The 22,242-nt window shown below is 36.9% G+C and overlaps 3 protein-coding genes across 4 annotated transcripts in view; 1 reads left to right on the top strand and 2 right to left on the bottom strand.

The window, feature by feature from the left end:
* Positions 1-3: 3 nt before the first annotated feature.
* Positions 4-1,540, bottom strand: LOC131665253 (trafficking protein particle complex subunit 4). Its single transcript, XM_058937023.1, has 3 exons — positions 1,443-1,540; positions 716-952; positions 4-605 (listed from the first exon to the last, which is right to left on the bottom strand). The coding sequence occupies exons 2-3, from the start codon at positions 888-890 to the stop codon at positions 127-129; spliced, it is 654 nt and encodes a 217-aa protein (XP_058793006.1). The 5' UTR covers positions 891-952; positions 1,443-1,540; the 3' UTR covers positions 4-126.
* A 172-nt stretch (positions 1,541-1,712) lies between these two features.
* Positions 1,713-6,671, top strand: LOC131665250 (protein HIRA homolog). Its single transcript, XM_058937018.1, has 11 exons — positions 1,713-1,895; positions 2,050-2,112; positions 2,183-2,293; positions 2,664-3,259; positions 3,335-3,616; positions 3,717-3,985; positions 4,335-4,914; positions 4,980-5,172; positions 5,312-5,599; positions 5,718-5,812; positions 6,367-6,671. The coding sequence occupies exons 1-11, from the start codon at positions 1,859-1,861 to the stop codon at positions 6,481-6,483; spliced, it is 2,631 nt and encodes an 876-aa protein (XP_058793001.1). The 5' UTR covers positions 1,713-1,858; the 3' UTR covers positions 6,484-6,671.
* A 23-nt stretch (positions 6,672-6,694) lies between these two features.
* LOC131665248 (muscle-specific protein 300 kDa) overlaps positions 6,695-22,242 on the bottom strand; it is a 92,690-nt gene continuing 77,142 nt past the window's right edge. For both annotated transcript variants that reach the window (XM_058937013.1, XM_058937014.1), the window contains 11 exons: positions 20,245-20,547; positions 14,892-15,149; positions 11,626-13,742; positions 10,915-11,539; positions 10,654-10,826; positions 10,222-10,260; positions 9,821-9,847; positions 9,060-9,566; positions 8,744-8,987; positions 8,267-8,322; positions 6,695-8,008 (listed from right to left, as the gene is read on the bottom strand). In XM_058937013.1, coding sequence (XP_058792996.1) covers positions 7,789-8,008; positions 8,267-8,322; positions 8,744-8,987; positions 9,060-9,566; positions 9,821-9,847; positions 10,222-10,260; positions 10,654-10,826; positions 10,915-11,539; positions 11,626-13,742; positions 14,892-15,149; positions 20,245-20,547 — 4,569 coding nt within the window. In that variant the 3' untranslated portion in view covers positions 6,695-7,788. The remainder of the gene's footprint in view (positions 8,009-8,266; positions 8,323-8,743; positions 8,988-9,059; positions 9,567-9,820; positions 9,848-10,221; positions 10,261-10,653; positions 10,827-10,914; positions 11,540-11,625; positions 13,743-14,891; positions 15,150-20,244; positions 20,548-22,242) is intronic.

Below are 22,242 nucleotides of genomic sequence, written 5' to 3'. Positions count from 1 at the left end.
TTTTATAACTTAACTTATGTATACTTACAATATATAATTCTATTTACATATTACTTTGTCGAATAAAGAGAAATAAATATTTTAATATTTTATAGTAAGATTAAACTTTCAAACATCCAACTTAAATTAAACATTGCTGATGCCAGATTTTTCTACAGTTTCTAGAAGACTTTGTAAATTTGTTTCAAAAAGTTCACATCGAATTGGCATTTCAAGTGAATAAAAAGGATTTTTCAATGCAAAATCTGCATATAGTTCATACACTTTCTTAGATAAAATTTCCATTCCCGGTTGAGATGGTTCAGCAACAATCATAAATTTTATTCCAGTTAATGTTTGGTAACAATATAATCTAAATGTATCAGCTTCTAAAACTTCTATACCTGAACATCGAGGCTCTGGACTAAGTTGACTTGCAATTGCAAAAAGGGGATAGAACATTGAAGCTAAGAAGATTTTTTCATTTGTAGTCATTTTTGATCTACTAAATTTCAAAGTTATTGGAAAATTTTCAGAATTTTCTAACATGTCTAAAACATCACCACCATCATCTAATTCTCTTCCAGTTACTGCTTGACCATTGACAGCTGTTAGTACATGACCAACTAGAATTGAAATAGTAAAATGTATTATTGTTCAAAATATCCTTATAGCAGTTTACTTTCTGGCTATTACAAATTGTTATTGAAATATATTTTTTCTATAGTAACTGTACCATTTATTCCATCTCTCTGACCAAAGGACACAACTATTTTCTTATTTTCATAGGCAAGTTTTATGTCCAAAGGATAATTAAATGGCTTTTCTACTTCAATTTTTGGAACATTGTGATCATGATTAAAAATCAATCCACCAGATTTTGATACTATGTAAACACCATATATCACCATTTCTTTGGATAAACAGTATATCGCTATATTTATATATAAATCCCGTTGAATGAACTTTTAATCTATAAGAATCAACTTGTATTATTAAGATACAGTTGAGTAGCACCAGACAAATAAATCAACTCAAAATTTAAAATGACTTTTTAGGTTAAGTGACGTGTGCTTGCATCCTAACATTAAGATTTTATTTGCTGTATCAAAATGAAATATTTTTAAGTAAATATGATTTTACGACTGATTTTCACTTGGTAAAATTATATTATCAACAAAAATATTTGTTTGTATGAATAAAATACATATAAGTATAAGTAAGATAAGAAATGAATGAGTGGGAGTTTCCGGAATCACATGGTTGTCAGATTTTTGTTTATGCAAATACCTTTATTCAAAAAGGCGGGCATATCAAAGTGTTCATTTATTACAATACTATAACTAAGCTTTTACTATAAATACATCAAATTATAAAAAAAAAGACTTTGAAATTTATGAATCATATATCCATGAAAATAATTAATTTAGTTCAGGCACGTCTTTAGAAAGCAATACGCTCACCTTCAATTGTTGAGTGATGCTATACTTTACGCGGTTATGATTTATTTTAATTAATCAAGTGGATTTGACAATAACTGAAACTGGCAATAATTACTATACATGAAAGCTTAATCAAATCTTATATTTCCGATAAGTCGTATAAAAAATTTAATTTTCCATTGTTTTCACAGATGGAAAAAATTAGAGTACGACGTGGCAACATTGTCTCGAAATTCGCAAGTTGTCCGCGTGCGGTCGCGCTCGTTTCATATGACGCTTTGGGGTGCGTGGTTTTCATATGCGCCGTGTGTACTCCGAAATGCCGCAAAATTATTTCAAAGAAAAAATAGCAGTATGATAATGTTTAGTACATTTTTTCAAAAATCACACGTAGAAGGTGCTGTTTTAGTTTATTGTTAAGTTAATTGTATGTAAATATGCGACTCGTCAAGCCTAATTGGGTTACTCACGATGGTATATAATAACCTGTTTTTTGTATATTTCTACAGTTTTTTAACTCTTATTTTCTGCATTTTTTAGCCTAACAATGGTGCTCTTTGTTCTCATTTTCATATTGTACTTGTGCACACATAATAATAATTTCTTTTTTCAAATTTTACTTTCACAGGATCTCCAATTTTTTCTGTGGATATTCATCCGGATGGTAAAAGGTTTGCCACTGGAGGCCAAGGTAAATAATGCAGTATTAATAACTTTTCTGTATTTCTGACTAATCTGAATTTCAACATTTGAAAATGTAGGTGGAGATTCCGGAAGGGTAGTTATTTGGAATATGGAACCAGTATTGAATGAAGCAGCAGAAACTAATGCAGACATTCCTAAAATGCTATGCCAGCTGGACAATCACCTTGGTACAGTTACTGAATTCATTAGTCACTTACTTGAATGTTAATCATTACTAATACATTTTACATTTCAATATTTTTCTTTGATTTAAAAAGTATAGCCACATGTTCTCAATTTAAGTTTTTTTAATGTTGATTATTTATAGCAATTTTTTTTTTTTAGTTTGTGAAATACACTATGAAATTTTTCGATAATCAGAATTATAAATATTTTTCATAATTCCTTATCTTTTACCATAAGCTTTTTATTAAATTATTGATATTGGCTCAATATTTTTTAAAATGTTTATTGATTGAAAACAATGTGATACTTTCTAAGTCATCATCCTCAAGTTAACTAATTAAATATAAAAATTGAATAGACAATATTTTGCAGCATGTGTTAATTGTGTTCGATGGAGTAGCACTGGTTTATTAGCCTCTGGTGGCGATGATAAACTGATTATGATATGGCGATTTGCTCCAGGAGTTGGAGGCAGCACTTTATTTGGTGGCAAAACTGGTGTAGAAACTTGGCGATGTATTGCAACATTACGTTCTCATAAAGGAGATATTTTAGACCTTGCATGGGCACCTCATAATCCATGGCTTGCTTCCGCATCTGTTGATAATACAGTGATAGTGTGGGATGTAACTAAACAAACAATTGTATCAGTTTTAAAAGGACATACTGGACTTGTAAAAGGTGTTACGTGGGATCCTGTTGGAAAGTACTTAGCATCACAATCCGATGATAAAACTTTAAGAGTTTATAGAACAAATGACTGGAGTACAGCAAAACTAATAAGAGAGCCTTTTGAGGAATGTGGTGGTACAACTCATGTTCTTCGGCTGTCTTGGAGTCCAGATGGTCAGTATTTAGTATCTGCACATGCCATGAATGGTGGTGGACCAACTGCTCAGATTATTGAAAGAGATAGTTGGAAGACAGATAAAGATTTCGTTGGCCATAGAAAAGCAGTTACATGTGTTGTAAGTATCAGCACCACTTGATTAAATATCAATTTAATTGTCAATGAAATATTAATATTTTTAAATATTTTTAAGAAATTTAATGGAAAAATCCTACAGAAAAAAGTCAGTGAAGCAAATAAACCAATACAATATTGTTGTGTTGCAATTGGTTCTCGCGATCGTTCGCTTTCTGTTTGGTCAACATCCCTGAAACGTCCTTTAGTTGTTATTTATGAACTATTTGTGTCATCAGTGTTAGATATAAGTTGGTCCCCTTGTGGAATTCGATTATGTGCTTGTTCTAAAGATGGGACAATTGTTTTTGTAGAATTTACAGAGCAAGAGTTAGGGCACCCACTAAACTCTGCTCAGACGGTAAAGTTAATTTTCATTCATAATTTATTTCATTGGATAATATATCACTGAATTACAATTTGTTTCCGTCTCGGTAAATGTTATTGTAAATATATTTTAGCTCAATATTCAAGAACGATTATATGGAAAATTAGCACAAGGCAGATGTACAGTCATGGAAGCACCCGAACTTCTTGTAACTAAACCGCCGGCTCCATCAGTAATTAAAGAATCAACTCCTATTGCACCTACTACTAATTGTGTACAGAATTCTAATTCATTACCAATGATGCCCGTTAAAGCACCTATTAATAAACAAATTGAAACAAGAACTACGGATGGCAAAAGAAGAATTACACCAATGTTTATACCTCCGCCTCCTGAGGCAATGTAAGTTGAAAAATAAACACTTCGATATTTGTACCCGAGTGAAGCGAGGTTGAAGAGGTCAGACGAGGTTAAAATTATTTTCTCGTGCATATATATAACTATTTTTCAATATGACCCGTGCAAGACGAGATTTTAAGTACGCTTTCTATTCCGAGCGTGCGTAAATTAAATACTCGCGCACGCGTATCGAAAATGTTATTTTTGTTTCTACATTAAAATATAGTATTTAAGAATAATGATTTTCGTATTAATTGCATGAAATGCAGCTTAAGTAAGCAAAAATATTGAGAGTAACATTTATTCTACCAATAAAAAAGAGTTAAGAGTAACATTTATATTATCGTTTCAGGGAAAATAATATAAGTAAACCAGTTCCTACATCGCCTTCACCTTCATTTTCTAGTAGTACGCAAACAAAGAGTGCGATAGTCATTGAAAAACGTGATGAAATTGTACAGCCAAACATTAGCTCTAATTTAAATCTAAATGCAAATTCAAATTCCATGAGCATACCGGCAGAACCTACGACAACTCTAAAGCGGAAAGAACCAAGTTTCCAAAAATCAAATAATGTATTTACACCATGCAAAAAAGGCAAAATTCCAGTGGAAAGAAATGGTAGTACCGTACTGATTCCTCCTCTAAAAGCAAGTAGTCCTTTGTATCAACAAGCTGGTCATTATGCAGTATCGATTACGAACAATCAAAACTTGTCTCACCTACAAGTATTTCACGGGACAAATTCAGCACCGTTATGGGATCATTTTTTAGGATACAGTGTCACGGCAATAGCAATCTCACCTTCTATTGTAGCAGTTAGCTTAGAAGATGGAACCATACACATTTTTTATATTGCAAAAGGAGCTCGCGCTACACCGCCTCTTGCACCACCATCGCCTTTATCAAAGCTTCATGCTGCTGGCAGTATGGTATGTAACCATGAGTAATATATTTCGATAATTTAAATATATATTAATACTATAATTTTTTTCAGATAATGGCCATTTCATGTTATGGAGATGTAAGAGTTTGGGAAATAACAACAAATGCTTGTCGACTTGTGGTTTCAACATCTGCAGGACATTTAATTACCCCGGGTACCTCTATAATAAATTGCATGCTACTAAATGGAATGCCTCATCTTGCCTTCACGAATGCGAGGGCCTATACGTATAACAAGGAAATGGGTAGGTTTTCTCCAAAAAATTTTAATCTTAGATTATCAATGAAAATTTTTGTGTCGCATAAAATTCTAATACTGACTGGAAATAAATAGAAATAGAAATTATATTTTTTATTTACTCGTTATATATTTTCCAATAATAGGGACGTGGTTATTGATTGGTGACAGTCAGGATCCAGTATGGCGATGGTCTGCAATGAATGCCTATAGTAGTACAGGTCTTGGTGGTCGAACTCCAAAGGGTCCTCTCGCTGTTCTTCAAGAAGGATTGAATCGTATGGCTGGTCTTATACCACCGATTCGATTACCTCACAGTATACCCTGCATTACGTCGTACATGGAACAACAAGTTTTAGCTTCGAAGGCTCTTGCGAGTTCACAAGAATATGTTCATTGGTTACAGGAGTACGTCACATTTTTGTGTGCACATGGTAACGAATTCTGCAAAATCCTTTATTATTTATTATTACATTCTATTTTATATTAATATTATACCTTGAACATTTTGAAAGTGTCATATAAACAATGTTTTTTTCTTTAATGTTTTAGAAGGTTCTGAAAATCGTTTAAGGATAGTATTGGATGAGCTCATGGGTCCAAGTCATAATACTGCTAATTTGAGTATCTGGGATCCTATGATTTTGGTAATTATACATATCCGCGTATCTGTGTGTGTGTGCGCGCGCGCGTGAAGAAACGTAAATGAATTGCAAATGAGAAGTTTATGAGCATATAGCTAAGTTTTTTAAAAATAGAGTATTTGATATTCAAAAAATAACCGTTGCTCACCTAATGCATTTCGCAAAGAAAAATCGAGGAAAAATACATTTTTCCAACAAAATGCCTCAAAAAATGTCTGAATACTTGTAGTTTTTTTTTAATTTAACACAATTTTGTCATTTGTAAATCTTATATGAGGTTACGATATTTGAGAGTTTTTGTAGCTGCTGAAGTCGACATTTTTTTTATTATGTCGCAATATTTAAAATTAATGTGTTGTATCAGCACTTATTAAAAACGAATAAGTCTTATATTCTAATCAATCTCTGTAAAGTAAACCACTCGAATTATGTTTGTAATTTTTTTACGATTTCACAAAAGAAAACTAAACTATAATCGAATATTATCACTAAATGTTCGTGTAACTTTGATTAAATGAAAAATATAGTATTATATATAATAATTTTTTATTTTTCAGGGTGTCAAAAAACATAAGATCTTAGAAGATTCTTTGAAAATTGTTGCTAAGCATTTACGATGGCAACGATTGTACGTTGAATATAAGCAACAATTGGAAGAAATAAAGAAGTTATGAGGTCTGCCGAAAAAAATTATATATACTTTCGTCGATGCTGCAAAAATGAACAAGCAATTTGTATATTTCACATACTATTAACGATAAAATAAGACTGTACAGAGTTTGATATGAATGAATAAATTATTTTTAATTTCTACAGCTAGATGATTTAAAATTTTTAAATGTAATTGATGAAAGAATGTAATTTGGATGGTGACGAATAAGAAACTTTTTATTTTTAAATGAATGTATTTTTTTCTGAATAATATAATTATTCATAAATTTGCATTGTACAATATTTATATATTAAATTCTAAGGCTCCTTTTTCAACATTTTTTATAAAAATATGTAACAAAGCTCAACGTGCAATATCAGCGAACTCGTGAATTAGGAAGCGTAATTATCGCGAGCTAGCGTAAACTCATAAGTAAATCGTTCGCTAAATTGCTATGTTTACATTCGTTTTTAATGTGCGTTTTTCGTTTTCGTTATAAATTTTTCGCATATTAATTATACATTATGTAATTTATCAGCAGAATCTCTTATCATGAAATTAGTTAGAAAATCGCAAGTGGAATAGCACCTTTTTCCATTAATTTACTGCTTATTTTTTCAAATCAAATTTAAGTTTAGTTACAAAATCTAATGAAACGCAAAATATGCGCCAGTAAAATTACAAATCATTTTTGATTATTGTAAATGAAAAGATTTATACACAAGATCACACAAATTTATTACAGTCGTTAATTGATTAGAGTATTTTTTTTTTGATTGAAAAGTTTAATTCGTAGTGTTATTTTTAAAAAAAAGGTATATCAGCCTTGTTATTCATACGAAAACACTTTATCAAGGTGATTTGCATGTGTCTCCATTAGTAGTAATTCTTATGAATATTACAAAAAAATCTTGACTCTCATTTAAGTATGTAAGATCTGTACAACAAATCTCTAATTTTGTTTGTTTTTTTTTTTTTTTCATTTTATTGTACAACGATTATCTCATATACAAACAATAATAAATTAAACACAGTATCAAATATTCTCGATATTTAAATTGTTCTTGGTCCTTCGTATATAATGTTTTATTTTCTTCATTTTTGCACATATTTACAAGATTTCTCACAACAAAATGAGAGTGAGATTATATATAACTCGTTAAGACACGCGTAATGCCTCAGAAAAATATGTTTTCTTCATTTACCAATAACTGTGTACATTAATGATAAATTAAGTAATGCCTCATTCTCTTAAATATCTGACAATTTAAAATGAAATATGAGTTTAACTTAAACAAAAATATCGCGTCTTGTTATATCAATTTTTTTAGAGAGGTGGCGGTCCATTTGGATATTGAACAAGTGGAGTAAAACTTCTCGCGAGGTTGTTAGAAAGCATACAGCTATAGTCTTCCTCGGCTGAAGGCACCAAAGAGGCAGCTCCAAGTAATAACAGCATCAACGCTTGGATAGGAAGAGAAGCTCGAAGCACTCTTCCGATAAAATGATACCCTCGCGCCAATACTGTCTGATCTCCATCATCAGCACTGCAATAGTACATAACAAATTTTAAGTTACTAACATTATAATTATTCATTAATGAAAATCTAAATTTAAAGTAAATTTTCATTATTTATCAACTTGGCTAAACCACACTTAAGTTAGCTTAAAATATAATTATGATAACATGAAAATATTAAATTCGTAAAATCATAAAATTTACACAAAGGGAGTAAAAATAAGAAAGAAAGGTTTTACGTAAGAGAAAATAAAACATTGGATATTACAGGGATAGGAAAACGTACTTTGTGGTGTGAGTGCCGTGGGCTTGAGTGGTTCCAGAGGCAGCGTCGTTGAGTAGCTACAATTTGACATAAGAAAAAACACAAACAATAAGATACTGTGCAGGTGAATGGCTATATGCAAAAAATAATGAGATGGTTCAAGACAATTTTAAACTTGAACTTCCGTTTTGAAGAAGTGCGATATTCAAGTGCAATTTTTGTGGACGATACTTTGTCGTAATTGTAATAATAATAAATATTAAATTTTCGGGTATTGAGTTTTCAGTTTTTTAAGTTTTTTGTTTCTGAAAATAGACTGTTGTCTCAAATCCCTTAATGTCTACTATATATACTCAGTGCTTTGCAATTAACAAAATATCATTTTTAACAAGGAACAAATCTCCATTGTTAATTGATCTTTGTATCGTTCATTCAGACGAACAAAGTTTTGGGCGTGTTTTGTGAAGTATACATAAGTTATTAAAAAAAGAGACTTACGTCTTGCGAAAGATTAGCGAGTGATGTAGAGGTGGCCGCCAGACCAATGTTTCGTGGATCAAGACCAAGTGCTGCGCCTAATTTTAGTACATACATGCTGGTTAGACGTCGTAAAGATTGCAATCGCAATCGAAGCTCTTGAAGCTTTGAACGTGTCTCGCCGTGCTCCTCCAGCAAATAATTCGCAGCCTCTTGCAGTGATAACACTCGTGGCTCGCATCGCTCCAAGTCTCCTTGTAATTCCCTGCAAATCACACATACAGTAACCATTGCGCAACGAGGATTTCGGGGGTAAGTGTGTTAATTGGAGACTCACTTAAATTTGTCATATACGACTTTTAAAGTACTTGGACCTTCGGTGAGATCAATGGGTTCGCTCGCTCGGATGGTTTGTTCGGTCTTTTCGAGCCAAGCGAGCAGCTCTTCGATGATCTGGTGGAACTGTTGATTGCCCATTAGAGCTATCTGCAGCTGGTTCTGCCAATCAGCAGCAGCTTGACAGACCTTGTCCCACCTTACGTTGGCACTTGCCAATCGATCTCTCAGTTCATTTGCGCGTTCAACGTCCTCGGTGTGATCGGCTAAGTGAACACCGACGATATTCAAACTGACGACAATACTCTTATGGCTTTCTAAATCAAGTAGGAATTCATGGTGTTCTTGAATCACATCTTCAAGCTGCTCTATATTCGAAGGTGGCGAGTACTGCTCGCTCTGCGTACCCTCTGCGAACTCTAACCACTTTTCCAGTCGCCAAAGGTCGTTATCCAATTGCGCCCAGTTGCGATGAGAGCACAGAGGGCAGGTTAACCGACCTCCGTCACTGTAAGAGAGCATTAGGGTTGAATCTATTCTATGTGGCTAGATCGAAGTTCAACTGATGTTTGAGCAGATTAATGCAATGGAAACTTGATTCTAATGAACGAGGCAGTAAAGTGAATTCTGCAAACTAATTACTTTTCGACAGGATTCGTAAAACCAAGATAACTATCCATCACAATTGTATTTGTTCACCAAATGTATCTAATTTCATTTGTATATTTCAGATATCGGCTAGTAAAAGTTGTTATAACTTACCGACACCATATGATCCATAAAAGCAGACTGTTTTTAAAACCATACAATTCAAATCAATTTTTGCAAATCAATCTTAACAATAAGTATTTAAGTTTCGTAAGAATGTTTAAATGTTGATTTTAGGAAAAGCGGGAACATATCTTTTACTACAGATACAAATTTTAATAAAAAGCAGTATAATTTACGACATGTTTTTTGAGATATTTTGTACTTGTTATGTTGGATAGTGTTATAGTTTTGAGTTTCCTGTAGATGATATAGAACGTCTAACATATATATCAAAATTCTCACAAATTAGAATATATTTTGAAATAAATAATATCAGTTGAAACTTTCATGTCCATCAGTTGTAAGCTTTTTATAAAATGTATGAAATATAGAGCATATAGCACTACACTCACTGTTCGCAATGGAAGCAATAAGCACCAGCCAAAGGAGACCTGCAGGGGTTGAACGTATACGTTGTTAGTAAGATTATTATTAGTATACAGTTATACAGAGAAGTTAAGTCAAACAATGTTGGATGGGGATTTTATAACAATTTCAATTCAACGTCAAACAACAATCTAATGGGCTAGCACAATACATTTATGTACTTGTTTAAGATGACATAAGGTAAGATGATAAGATGAGGATAAAATTAATTGTTTTAGTTTTTCATGTAATGTTTATGATAATAATAGTTTGAAAAGAGTGAAATTTTCTGATAACACATAGAAATAATCAAAAACATGAAATAATAGAAACATATCAGTATCAAAATCAATTTAAGTTTGACAAAAACAAATTTAAAATAGTAGTAGAAATTTGTTACATGCATATTGATTACTAACTTGAGTTCACGAATTTGTTGCTCTCTCGCTCGCGCTCTCTTCAAAAGATTTTCATATCGCGCAGCGAGCTCGGCAACTTCCGTCGCTTTAGCGAGATTTTCTTCTTCGGACAATAGATTGTGCAGATGTTTTACAAGCTCTATTGTCGATTGGCAGCTTCCTATTAATTTAGCCTATGGAAAATAACATGTCAGTAATAAAATCAATAATAAAATAATTTCATTAAACCGATGCGATGATATAAGACTTATTGAAACTTACGATAGCACGTGCAGCAGTTGAGAGTCCCGTACCCGGTGTAGGCTCAGGCACAACGGCATGCTCAAGAGTATCAAGCGCAACTCTGCACTCGCTGATTGCCGACTCGAGCTCAATTAAGTACGCATCAAAGGATGTCATTTTGGTGATTTTTGGCAGTGTATCAACTTGTACAGCGGTATCACGCTCGAATTTAAGTGTTTCGACTTGTACAGCTTCATCAACTTCAGTTCGACGTTCCTGGCTTTCGATGGTCTGTCTGAGAACATCCAATCGTTCCCAAATATTTTTCCACAATAATTGATACTCGTCGACAAGTTCTTGCACATTAGCCACATCGTCGGGGTGGCTTTCGTGCATCACTTTCAGGGCAAGTTCATCGGCGCGACGCAGTGTTGCGCTTTGTTTGTTGAGTTCTGCCTCGATGTCAGCCAGTTGTCGAAGACGACTCTGGTGTGAGGCTCTTTGTTCGGGACTCGCAAGATGTTGAGCTTGGGTAAGCATTACGTCAACTTGCGTCAAGCCTATTACAGCTGCGCCATGTACAGAAATAAAGTCTCGGTAGATCTTCTGATCTTTCTGAAGGGCCGTTGTTATTGTGTTAATTTTTGGTGTTAATTCGTGCCAGCTGTTGACAAAAATGTCCATAGATTTATTACATTCATTCTGTAGATACTTAGCTAATAGAGGACAATTACGAAATCGTTACATTACCTATCTATAAGTTGACGAGTAGGTGCTGTTAGAGCTCTTAAGTTTTCTGGTTCCAAACCACTCTTAGCCAGTCTGCTGTAACACTGCTCAAGTATTTGCAGAGCAGGGTCATGAGCTTTAATATCATCCAGAATTCTTTGAGCTTGCGTCATGGTCTTGTCCGTGTTCTCTTTCGACAAGTCATGCACGCTTTTTTCCAGTATCTGGATCTCGTGCTCGATCTTGATTAACCACTCCTGGTATTCGATCCTTGTTGTTTCCAATTCCACTAACAATTTACCCGTAAGCATAATCTTTCGCTTACGTTCGGACGATTTGACGCAAGTGGCCTTCCATCTACGTTCTAGGCCGTCCATACCATTCTTGATGGCATCGGTGTTGAAAGAAGCCTTCCAAGTGTCGCAATCGTTGAGAAGCATCTCGCAAAGATTGAGTACCTCGCCAATGTTGCCACTCTCAGTTTCTATAGTCTTTTGTAATTGTTCGTGATCCTTCAATTTTTTGTCGATGGTTGATTGATTACTCGACTCGATTATGTACGATTCCGAAAGTTGAGTCTCGACGGTTCCCAACCATATCCTGATGTCCGTAAGTCTCTTTTGTAGGTTAGTCATGGTTTGCATAAGATCGACGATTTTATTCGCGCGAGCCTTGCCGGCAGTGAGCAGCTGGTTCCATCTTTCGTTCACTTCGTCCAAAGTTTTCTCCAGTTTTTCCTTTTCCTTCGGCTCGGCTATATGAATTAGTTCCATGCCGTTATTTTGTACCCACTCAAGTTCGCGCTGTTTCAACGCCATCTCGGCTTGTACTTCGCACTCGAGTTTCTTGAGTGCTTCTTCGGGTTCTTCCAGACTAGCAGTATCACAATTATGAATCCTGTCCTCGGTGTCCTTGATCCAGATAAGTAGTCTTGCCGATCTACTTTCCCATCTCGAGTGTAGACTGCATCGTTCGCCCAGCTTATAAGACAGCAGTGCTAATTGATGTTCGAGGTCGCCGTGCTGCTGCCACAGTAGATAGCACTGCTGATTAAGACTTTTCATATCGGAGGGACTAAGACATTCCCTTAGTTGTTCGGTCGTGACACCGAGAGCTTCCAGGTCGCTGACGCAACCGATGAGCTTGGCTTTTTGCTGTTGCAGCGAATCCAGTTGTCGGCGCGTATCCGCCAGACTGCCGGAATTAGACTTTGAGGCGGCCGCGACGACGCAGTTAATCTCCTGGAAGACAGCGGTGATCTTGGCTATTTGTTCTGTGTGCCTGCCGTTCAAGCTTTTGATTCGCATGACAAAGTCTTTCCACGTCTCAAGGCTCGCTCGGATGTTGGATAACCGCTGAACACTCGCAGCGTGTTCCATGCGTACAGAGACGGCAAGAGCCTCGTCGCAGTTTGAGAGTAAAGTCTCTTGCTGTCGCTGCAAAGCGTCGGCCTGCGACTCTCCGTTGGGTAATCTGTCGATCAGAACTTCAATCTTCTGCAGGATCTTGTCGACTCGTCGCGCGTGAATGAAACGCAGCTGCAGTCGACCACGCTCAGTGTCGATGTCCTTCAGCCACGCGAGCAGCTTACTTTGATCTAACCTGTACTTCTCCCAGGCAGCTAGCCTATCTCTGACTGCAGCGTGCCGTTCCATGATTCGCGCCAAACTCTCGTTGTGCAGATTGGTCAGAGCGTTGAACTGTTCGTTGACGGAGATGTCACGACCCTCCTCGCTACGCACCATCTGAATGAGATTTCGCTGGTCTGTCAGCAGGTTCTTGTGAACCTCGCAGAGATTACGATGCTCGGCGAGACCGTTGTAGTCGGCGGGGACGTTGCTCGACAGAAACTCTTGCACGTGGCCGAGATATTCTTGCCACAATCGAAGCGCTGCGGCTACATCTTGCGAGCGTACCAGGCGAGCCGAAAGACGATGATACTGTTGGAAAGTCTCGCGGAAGAGGCGTTGCCAGAGTTGTAATACTTCGACGATCGTCGGATCGCGGACCGATGATATCTCGAGGGCACGCTCCTTGATCGACTGCAATTGCGGCTCTGTGCGCGTCAAGGCGACAAGATGGTTACGAAGTAGATCCAACTGTTCCTTCGATTCGCCTTGGCCTACCGTTGTTATACTCTGCAAGTAGGAAACGACAGTACATTTGGTGACTTCTGAAACTTTGATTTTTGAAAATTAAGAGCATTCTTGCAGATATTTACTGATAGACTAATATTTACTGCCTGACAAAATATTGGCTTGACGTACAATTGACGGCGAGCAAACGCGTTTTGTAAGAATTTACGCTTCCTACGCTAAAAAGCAACTTAACCGCGACCTCAAAGACAGTTGTACAAAAGATAATCCGCGTAAAAGAAGTGAAGATAATTAAGACGAAAAGAATATAAAATTTCGGCAAATGGAGCATGAAAGGCAGAAGCGCATTGTGTGCAAACGAAGAGGAGAGAATGCCAAAACAAGAAGTTGATATCGCGCGAGGCTAAAAGCACAGGCACACGCGCATACTACTTGGACAAGTGTGTGCAAGTGCAAAATACGGCGCGTGTCGAGAGCTTCAAGAACGTAGCCAAACCACTGGATAACTCGGGTGCGAGCGTGGCAGTTGCGCGAGCTTGCTCATTCGAAATCGCGCGGAACTGTTGCGGATTTCGTGACCGATGCAATTGCAAGGAGGCGCCAGAGGGGAGCCGACCTTGACATCACAAAATTGTTTCGCCAACTACAATTAAAATATAAAGCCCGGCAGCAGCGTTGTGCGATTGAGCTGTGCCAAGCACCGCACTTGCAGCCAGCTGCGCGCCTAACGCAAGTCGAAGCGGAAACAATCATATTTAAGCGGGCCAAGCACGGCCTTCGCACTCTCTGCCGCTAGCTCTGCGCTTCAAATCGCTTTCTTCGTCAATCCGAGAGCGCTTGCTTTTGAATGGGGAGCAAGGTGACGGGGTTTTGCGCGCAGCATCGTTGCCATGATCACGTTGCCTTTCCTTATTTTTTTTTTATATTTTCGCAGACTGCGGTAGAAACTTTGTCGTCATATACGAAACGAATATCCAGAAGAATGACCACACGCATCACCGAGCGTAATCACACTTGCTTGTGTAAACCGTAATGGTAAAGTACGTTAATCCGGCTTCCGAACGACATTTTAACGACATTCTTGCAAATGCTTACTGAAATCCAAGTTTTTTTTCTTTCTTTGCATTGACAGCTGTTTCCGTTTCCGACTGCACCTACGGCTAATTGCGCACTGAACGAATAATGACTTACCTCATTGACAGACTCGAGGAAGTTTTTGGTCTGGCAGAGATCGTTGCGCGCAAGCTCCTGGCTTAGAGCACGCGCGTCCGCAGTATCGGCGAGGCTCGACAATGTCTCGCGAACATCCTCCAATCTACGACCCAGTGCTTCGACTTCCGTTTGCAAAGGACCACCCGCGTCCAAACCAACGTCCGATGCGATCTGGGCGACCAGGTCACGCAGCTCAGCTAAACGCTCTTTGTGCTCAGCCAGCGTGTCCTCGCAGACCTGTTGATACATTTTTTTATATCGCGGGTAGACCAATCAACTTTTACAAATAAAATATATTTTCATATAAAGTACAATCAGAGCCTATAGGCCTATAAGAGGCATACTCGATGATCAGTTCTTTCAAAGACTGTCCATTTTATTATTAGTAAATGTTAGTATTTTAAAATGTATGTAGTGATTTAAGCAAATAAGATGTCAAAGTAAAACAATATTTTTTCGCTCAAAACAATGTTGCGGAAAATGAATTTTCTATTTCAATCGTTCGAAAGCTAATAGAATTGCTGTTGTATAATTTCATAATACGTCGTTTTCATTGAGATTTATTTATTCACAATTTAAACCAATGCCTTATGAAATTTATAAGAAACTAAATGTGTTTCAATATGTGTTCAAACGTTCAATTCCCGCTTGCCGTCATATTATCTCATCTAACGAACAATTGCTTGAATTAAGCGCCAATCGTAACATTATTTTTAACTCTCAATTAATTTTATTACGTTCCTAATGTCACAAGTAATCTTTTAGTATAACAAACGTAACGAACGTAAAATAAGATTGGTAACGGTTAATTGGTGATTAAAAGTCCTGTATTACATTGAGGAGCAAAACATTTGGCAAAATTAACCCGTAGGGTATACTTTCCGAGTAAACTATGTGTATACAAGATAGCGCGCGCAATCGTACAAAAATAATTACGACTGCAGCGGCAAAGCTTAGAGACCTACATAAGTTACCGACACACTTTCAATACGAGTGAAACACAAGCGTAACCATATACCAGGTTTATATCCAGACGAAAAAAAAGTGATGGCAGCACCAGTTGAAGCTTCGAAATTTACTGGACCAAGGTTTTGCTCGCAGTTCGTACAAGCAATGGCAACACGCACAAGCACGTGTTTACGTTTTCACGATATATTTTTAGAGGAAGTCCACGCACACCCACATATCCCTCGTTTGCAGTCGATTGAAACGCGCTACGAACTTAATGATTCCTTTTATCCTCGTCCAATATACTTTTTTTTCGATAGAGAGACAAACTACGAGGCAAGAGATTTTATAAGGCGTCGTGGTCGTCGCCAGTGACATTGAAGTCGGCGCTACTCATGTTTCTGTTTTGTTTAGTTTGATGACTGAAACAAGCGACCCGCGCGAGTTTCGAACTTTTTTTAGCTGTTCCACGAACGTAACATTCTCTGACAAGCCTGAGTGGTTACTATATATTCGCAATGAATGAGTATGTGCATATCTCGCTTCACGAACAAGGTATGAAAGGTGCTAATTTGCACGAAGACGTGAGAATGAATGGGAAGGGAGTAGCGATCGCTTTCTTTGTGTTCGCACAATGAATTTTATTATTTATTTTGGCCATAGCGTAGATTCTCGTGCGATTTGTCTCATCGATTTTCTTTGAATACTTGATTTTGCACGTTTAGTTCGTTTTTTATCTGGAGTAGGTGAGCTAACGCACGAAAAATGAGACGGATCTAACCAACTTGACCTACATATTTTTGGTATGTATATTTATTTATAGTAGTTCTTGCCCTTCACATCGGTCAGAAAGTCGGATACTATAAGACATATTTTTGACTTTGAGAAAAAAATTCTTTTTAAAATTGAGCATGTCACTGTCATACATTGTAATTAGGCTTATGCAATGACAAATTGCATCTAAGTATCTAATATTGAAGTTGAACTTTCTAGAAATTTCACGAACAAATAAATCTCACGAATGTAATAATAGTAAAACTTTATTTTAAGCAAGCAACAAAGTAAAATAGCGACGAAATCGGAAATAGTTAAAACTGTCGTTTATTGGAATAATAAAAAATAAATGGCAGTTGAAACTTCGAAACATCAAAGAAATGCTGATAGTCTATACAAAAAAAATTCGCAGCAGCTATACTTATCCAAATAGCTAAATCCGTACAGGTCGTTTTAACGTTAGGCAAGTAAAGTAAACCGTATGTCACAACAGCAGCAAATCCATCAGCAAGAAAATCAAACGCGAGTCGATATAAATAAATTCTCAATGCCAGCGGATAAGTCTAAATAAATCTGATCTTGTGGCAAGCGCTTTCTCTCTCGTTCTCTCTCACCCTAATCTCCTCCGGAGTGCACATGTTCATCCGTTTCTTCTGCTACATGGGCGTATAGAGCAGGTGTGCCGTCAATCCTCGCGCGCACATGAACTTATATACACTCTGTCGGCTTAGATGTAAACACACACTAGATCCGCTGCACACATGCGTTCGCTCGGCATGCCGAGCTTTTCTATACTACGTGGAATCGTGCTTTGCGTTTTCACGCGCCGTTTTAAAATAGACCGGCGAATCGACGAGTTTCTGCCATCGCCATTCTACCGCGGCTATCTTGCGAACTTTCGTCGTAAAGCCGGCTTTATACTCACATCGTTGCCGTCGTCGCTATTTCGCTTCGTTGATCTCGGAATACTTTCGCTCGTTGGCGATTTTCATCGAAGATTATGCAATTCGTTTAGAAAACCCCACGATTTTTTCGCTATTCGAAGATGCAAACAATTTGTATAAACGTGACTAGCATTCTGTCACGGAATTTCAGGAATATCTATTCTATAATGAAGTCGTCTAAGAACTCTTACAAAGCACATTTGACTTTGGAAATAATCACTTTATGGCATTTAAAATGATTTTATTAATCACAACCCGGCTCACAATATCTAATATCTGTACTAATATATAGTGTGTACAGCTTGGTATTAAGATAAAATCACATTGAATTGTTTTAAAAAACAGTACCGAGTATCAATACAAACTATTCTATTGTAATCTCGTCAAATCCACGTTCTACCATATGCAGCATGCGCAATAATTGTCGGATTCGCAAGCATAATTTCAATGCACAAACCGAATAGCAAAAAAAAAAGAAAGTCACACGCAGACCGCCGCAAAAGAGAAGCCTAAGGAAAAATCAAGTAGAAAACCACGAGGTCAGCCGGCAGCCGGGTCCCCGGTATTTCGAGGCAGCACGCGACCCCGCGCGTGCTGTGCATCGCGACGTCCTGGTCCAGACTGAAAGGCAGAAAGAGAAAGAGGTACAGCGACGCCCCTATATATCGCCGTCGTCCCCCATACGGCAGCGGCAACAAACTCGAGGGGATCGATGCGATTCCGACGCGCAGATGGGGAGGAGAGAAATGGACCACTTCGAGCAGCGACACTCCCCTACTTACCGGCTCCTTTTTTTTTCGTCGCGCGCTTGTATGTATATGGCTGTGCACTTATGCGCCCGCGCCATCGCCTCACATCTGATGATTATCAAGGGCAAGCGTGCGCGTGTGGGTGATGATGCACTCGAGGGCGCTTGATTTAGAGTGCATGACTCTTCAGCTGATCTACGCGATGCGCGTGCTCTTGTTAACGTATTGCGCAATGATTTATTTTCGAATGGTCAAGTGGACACGATGAACTATTAAGAGTCGCATTTCGAAATGTGCTTCGATAATTGGGGTTTAGCCTTGATGAATCATTGTTAATGGATTCATTTGAGAAAACGACATTATTTATTGTATTTATGCTACTTTTATCAATTTATTTTTACAAAAAGAATTGTTATTTGACTCTGATCAGATGTTTAATATTAGTCTATTAATAAAGTTTACTTTAAGTTTCACGTAATATTACATAGATTCAAAAATAATATTAGATTCGAATCGAATTTACAGCTGACGTAAACTAGTTTTCGTTAGAAAATGCGGTATGACAGAAGTAAATACGATGAATTAGCAACATTTAATTTTGCATTCTTGCAAACATATGTGCCGCAACTTTAGCCACGGAAAATAGAAAATAAGAATCACGCAGAACAGAAAATGCCTGCGTTCCTTCAAAAATTTATAAAACAAGAGTTTCGCTTCAAAAGAATATAACAAAGCTATCTTGTCGAGACAAAGATTCCACTATCCGATTGGGCATTTATCGCATCTAAAGGGCGACGAAACAACGCACAGTCAAAATATTCTTTTTTTAAAAGCCAGACGCGTCTTTGTACAATAAACGTCATGCATCACAGCATATGCTCCACGCACACTCATTAGCCAGAGTGTTAACTGAGTTAAGGCAGCGTGGAACATCGACCACCGACAGCTTCCGCAATGTCTACTACAAGCAACGCAACATTATGATCTCTTCGCTTTCTCGAGCAATTGACGTAAGTGACGATTGAGTGAAAGAAAACGAAAGGGAATTTTATTTATTTAAAAAATAATATATCCTTTTGTAAAAAAGATTAAATTAAAAACAAAGTATCAACAGTCAGTCCTGTGAGTAAGGAATGACTGTCCATATGAGTATTAATCTTATCTGAACCGGCTATTGAAGTTGGCAAACAACTTACACCAGCATTGTAGTGTCATGAAGAGAATGATTCTGCATGCTCTATCTTATTATCGATACAATGTGCATGGCCTACTGAGCTTTTCAAAGTGACTCACAATTGCGTCTTTTATGGTTCCCGGTACGTTCAAGCTGTAACTGCAGCTCCACTATGCCTTTGAAGGAAAATTGTTCTTTCTGTTATCGTTAGCCTCGTTTCCAAACATTGTGGTATTTGTTTTTTTTTTTACCGTACGCCTCATTTGTTTATTTTTCCACTATTATTACACTAGTGTAGTTTGGTTAATTCATAAACAGGATTACTTATTCTACCAGTACCCTTTTTTTCCAAAAAATCCACAATCCAGTTTTAGTTTCTTGATTACACATATTGAAGAAATAAAATTTAATGATTTGCTATTGGTGTAGTAACTAATTAGACTATAAGGTATATAATAGTTTGCTCGGCACGGGACTCACACGTTTCTTACAGTACATGAATTTGGTCAACTTTATAACGATGTTAAATCAATAAGAAATAGAATACGATGAGAGTAGCTTTAAAAAATTATATGGTATATTCTCTAGCAAAGTAAACCATTTCACATGCAACTCGTATAAGGTTTCTCCGACAGCTGTCAGATTGTAAATCTATTCAGCCGACACAGTAAATTAAATAAGTGGATGCGCTTGCGAGCTTCGATTGTACTTTTTATGATTGAAGAGGATCGGATCTAACTTACCTTGACCTGCTTAAGGGCTTCCTCCGGTGGTAGATTGGCAACGCTTCCCATTTGAGTGTCAACCCAAGCTTTAACCGCGGCACTCGAGTCGCGGTATTGGTGCCAGAGCCTGACCGCGTGCTGATACTTGGTGCACAGGGCGCCGAGCTCGGTGCGCGTGTCCTCCCAAGCTTGCACAGCCTCATTTACTACCGCGTCCACGCGCTCGCTCACCTCCGCGGCGCAAGTCTCACGCAATGGCTCCGCTGCCGATCTTAGCTCGCTTATCAGTACTTCCCGAGCTACGAACTCGCCATTCAGGCCCTAGAACATGTGCATGCAAACTTTTTATTTGATTCGAGTACGACAGTTCGGAGAACATAATTTTTACATTTTTCGCTGCTTATTGCAAATGTTATGGAATCTCGTCTCATTCTCGATTTGCAATGATTACATTTGACTTATTCGATTTCATAATGTACAAGTTTCGTACTTTACCTTCGATTCTTTAACTCTTATATAACGCTGTATTCACTCGCAAATCAAATTCTATCTATATTTTGATTGTTTAACCGGGATTTCAGTATTTGTTAAGACATTTCTAAAATTATGCTTTACGGCACAACCGAAATTCTCGCGAGTCAAATAAAGATAAAAGTCGTTAATTTTGTCATATTCATCGCCAGTGATCTTTGAAAAGTTGCTTGTCTTTTTGCGATTCATCGTCAAAGAAATAGCTGTACGTTACTGTTCACTATGGAATTCATAGATTTAATCTATTACTACAACTATAAGATATATAAATAGTTTGTCCGGCACGAGACTCGCACGTTTCTTACGGCACATGAATTCGGTCAACGCTTAGTGAACTAATTCTGTGTCGCGTACTTAAGCGGGTTCGTTAACCTGTGCTTTCATTTCTCAAATCGTTGTCTACATAACGAATAATGTTTTATCAATGCTGTGATTTTTTATGTGCCAGCTTAGCTAATATATTTATATTTAATCATATGCATATTATTGATGATCTGCAACAATATCAAAATTTAATTCTTCAAGTTATCCAATGCTAGTGTATAAAGTCCATTGAATACTTTTTAAATTCAGCGAATAAAAATAATTTTTTTGATAATCTAGCGTATCAGCTGTTTCGCGGAAACAATAACAACGACAAGAAAAATATTCGTTTACACGTGACGTAGCTTACGTAGCTACACAACGTAACAGCGTCATCATAGACCGTCAATACATTATAAGTTCAAGTAGTATGTCATTTTTGGTAATGACCCTTTCTAAATGGCAGAGGCATAATAAAGATAGATAAGTAAATAACTGCCTCGCGATGCACCATCGATGTTACTAACGAACAAGGTGAAACCGGTTGCACGAGTCTAAAAAAATTGTATCTCATTAGATGCACTTTAAGTTCGTGACGTTACCATTTTTGCGCAAATAACATTTTGAAATTTTATTGCTACGATACTACCAAAAAAGTTATTAAATTCCTCTATAAACGGCAGTGAGATAAAAACATTGCTGTTTTCAAATTTAATTTACAATTATTCTAGCTCGATTTGGTTGTTACGACTGAGATCATACATTTAATTGAATCTCTGATACAGTACGTAATAGTTTGTAGTAGACTTGGTGTCTGGAATTTGAATTGAAGGAAGTAGGAGGGGAAGATCGAAAGTTTTAAGAAGTTGACTTGCTAGCATACTGAAAGTAAATGATAATTTCCCTGATTTATAATAGCACATTTGAATTGTAAAATAAACAGCCACAACCATTATCTCGACAATGTTTAACGCAGGAAGTGCGTCAAAAATAGTTGTTTTTATGCAGGTCCCTCACGCATATGCATCCGGTATATCGAATACTCATACGTACTTTCAACTGCTGAATATTAAAATAAAAAATCATTTACGGATGACAAATGTAAACTTAAACATGCTAATTAGTTAATAACTATAATCGAATGAACTTATCAATTTATCATCTTTGATAAAAAAAAATAAT

The sequence above is a fragment of the Phymastichus coffea genome, unplaced genomic scaffold, assembly GCF_024137745.1.
Source record: "Phymastichus coffea isolate CEN01 unplaced genomic scaffold, Cenicafe_Pcof_1.1 PCOF00048, whole genome shotgun sequence".
NCBI classification, from domain to species: domain Eukaryota; kingdom Metazoa; phylum Arthropoda; class Insecta; order Hymenoptera; family Eulophidae; genus Phymastichus; species Phymastichus coffea.
Note: the sequence above shows the minus strand (reverse complement) of the source record. Positions and strands in the feature narration are given on the sequence as shown.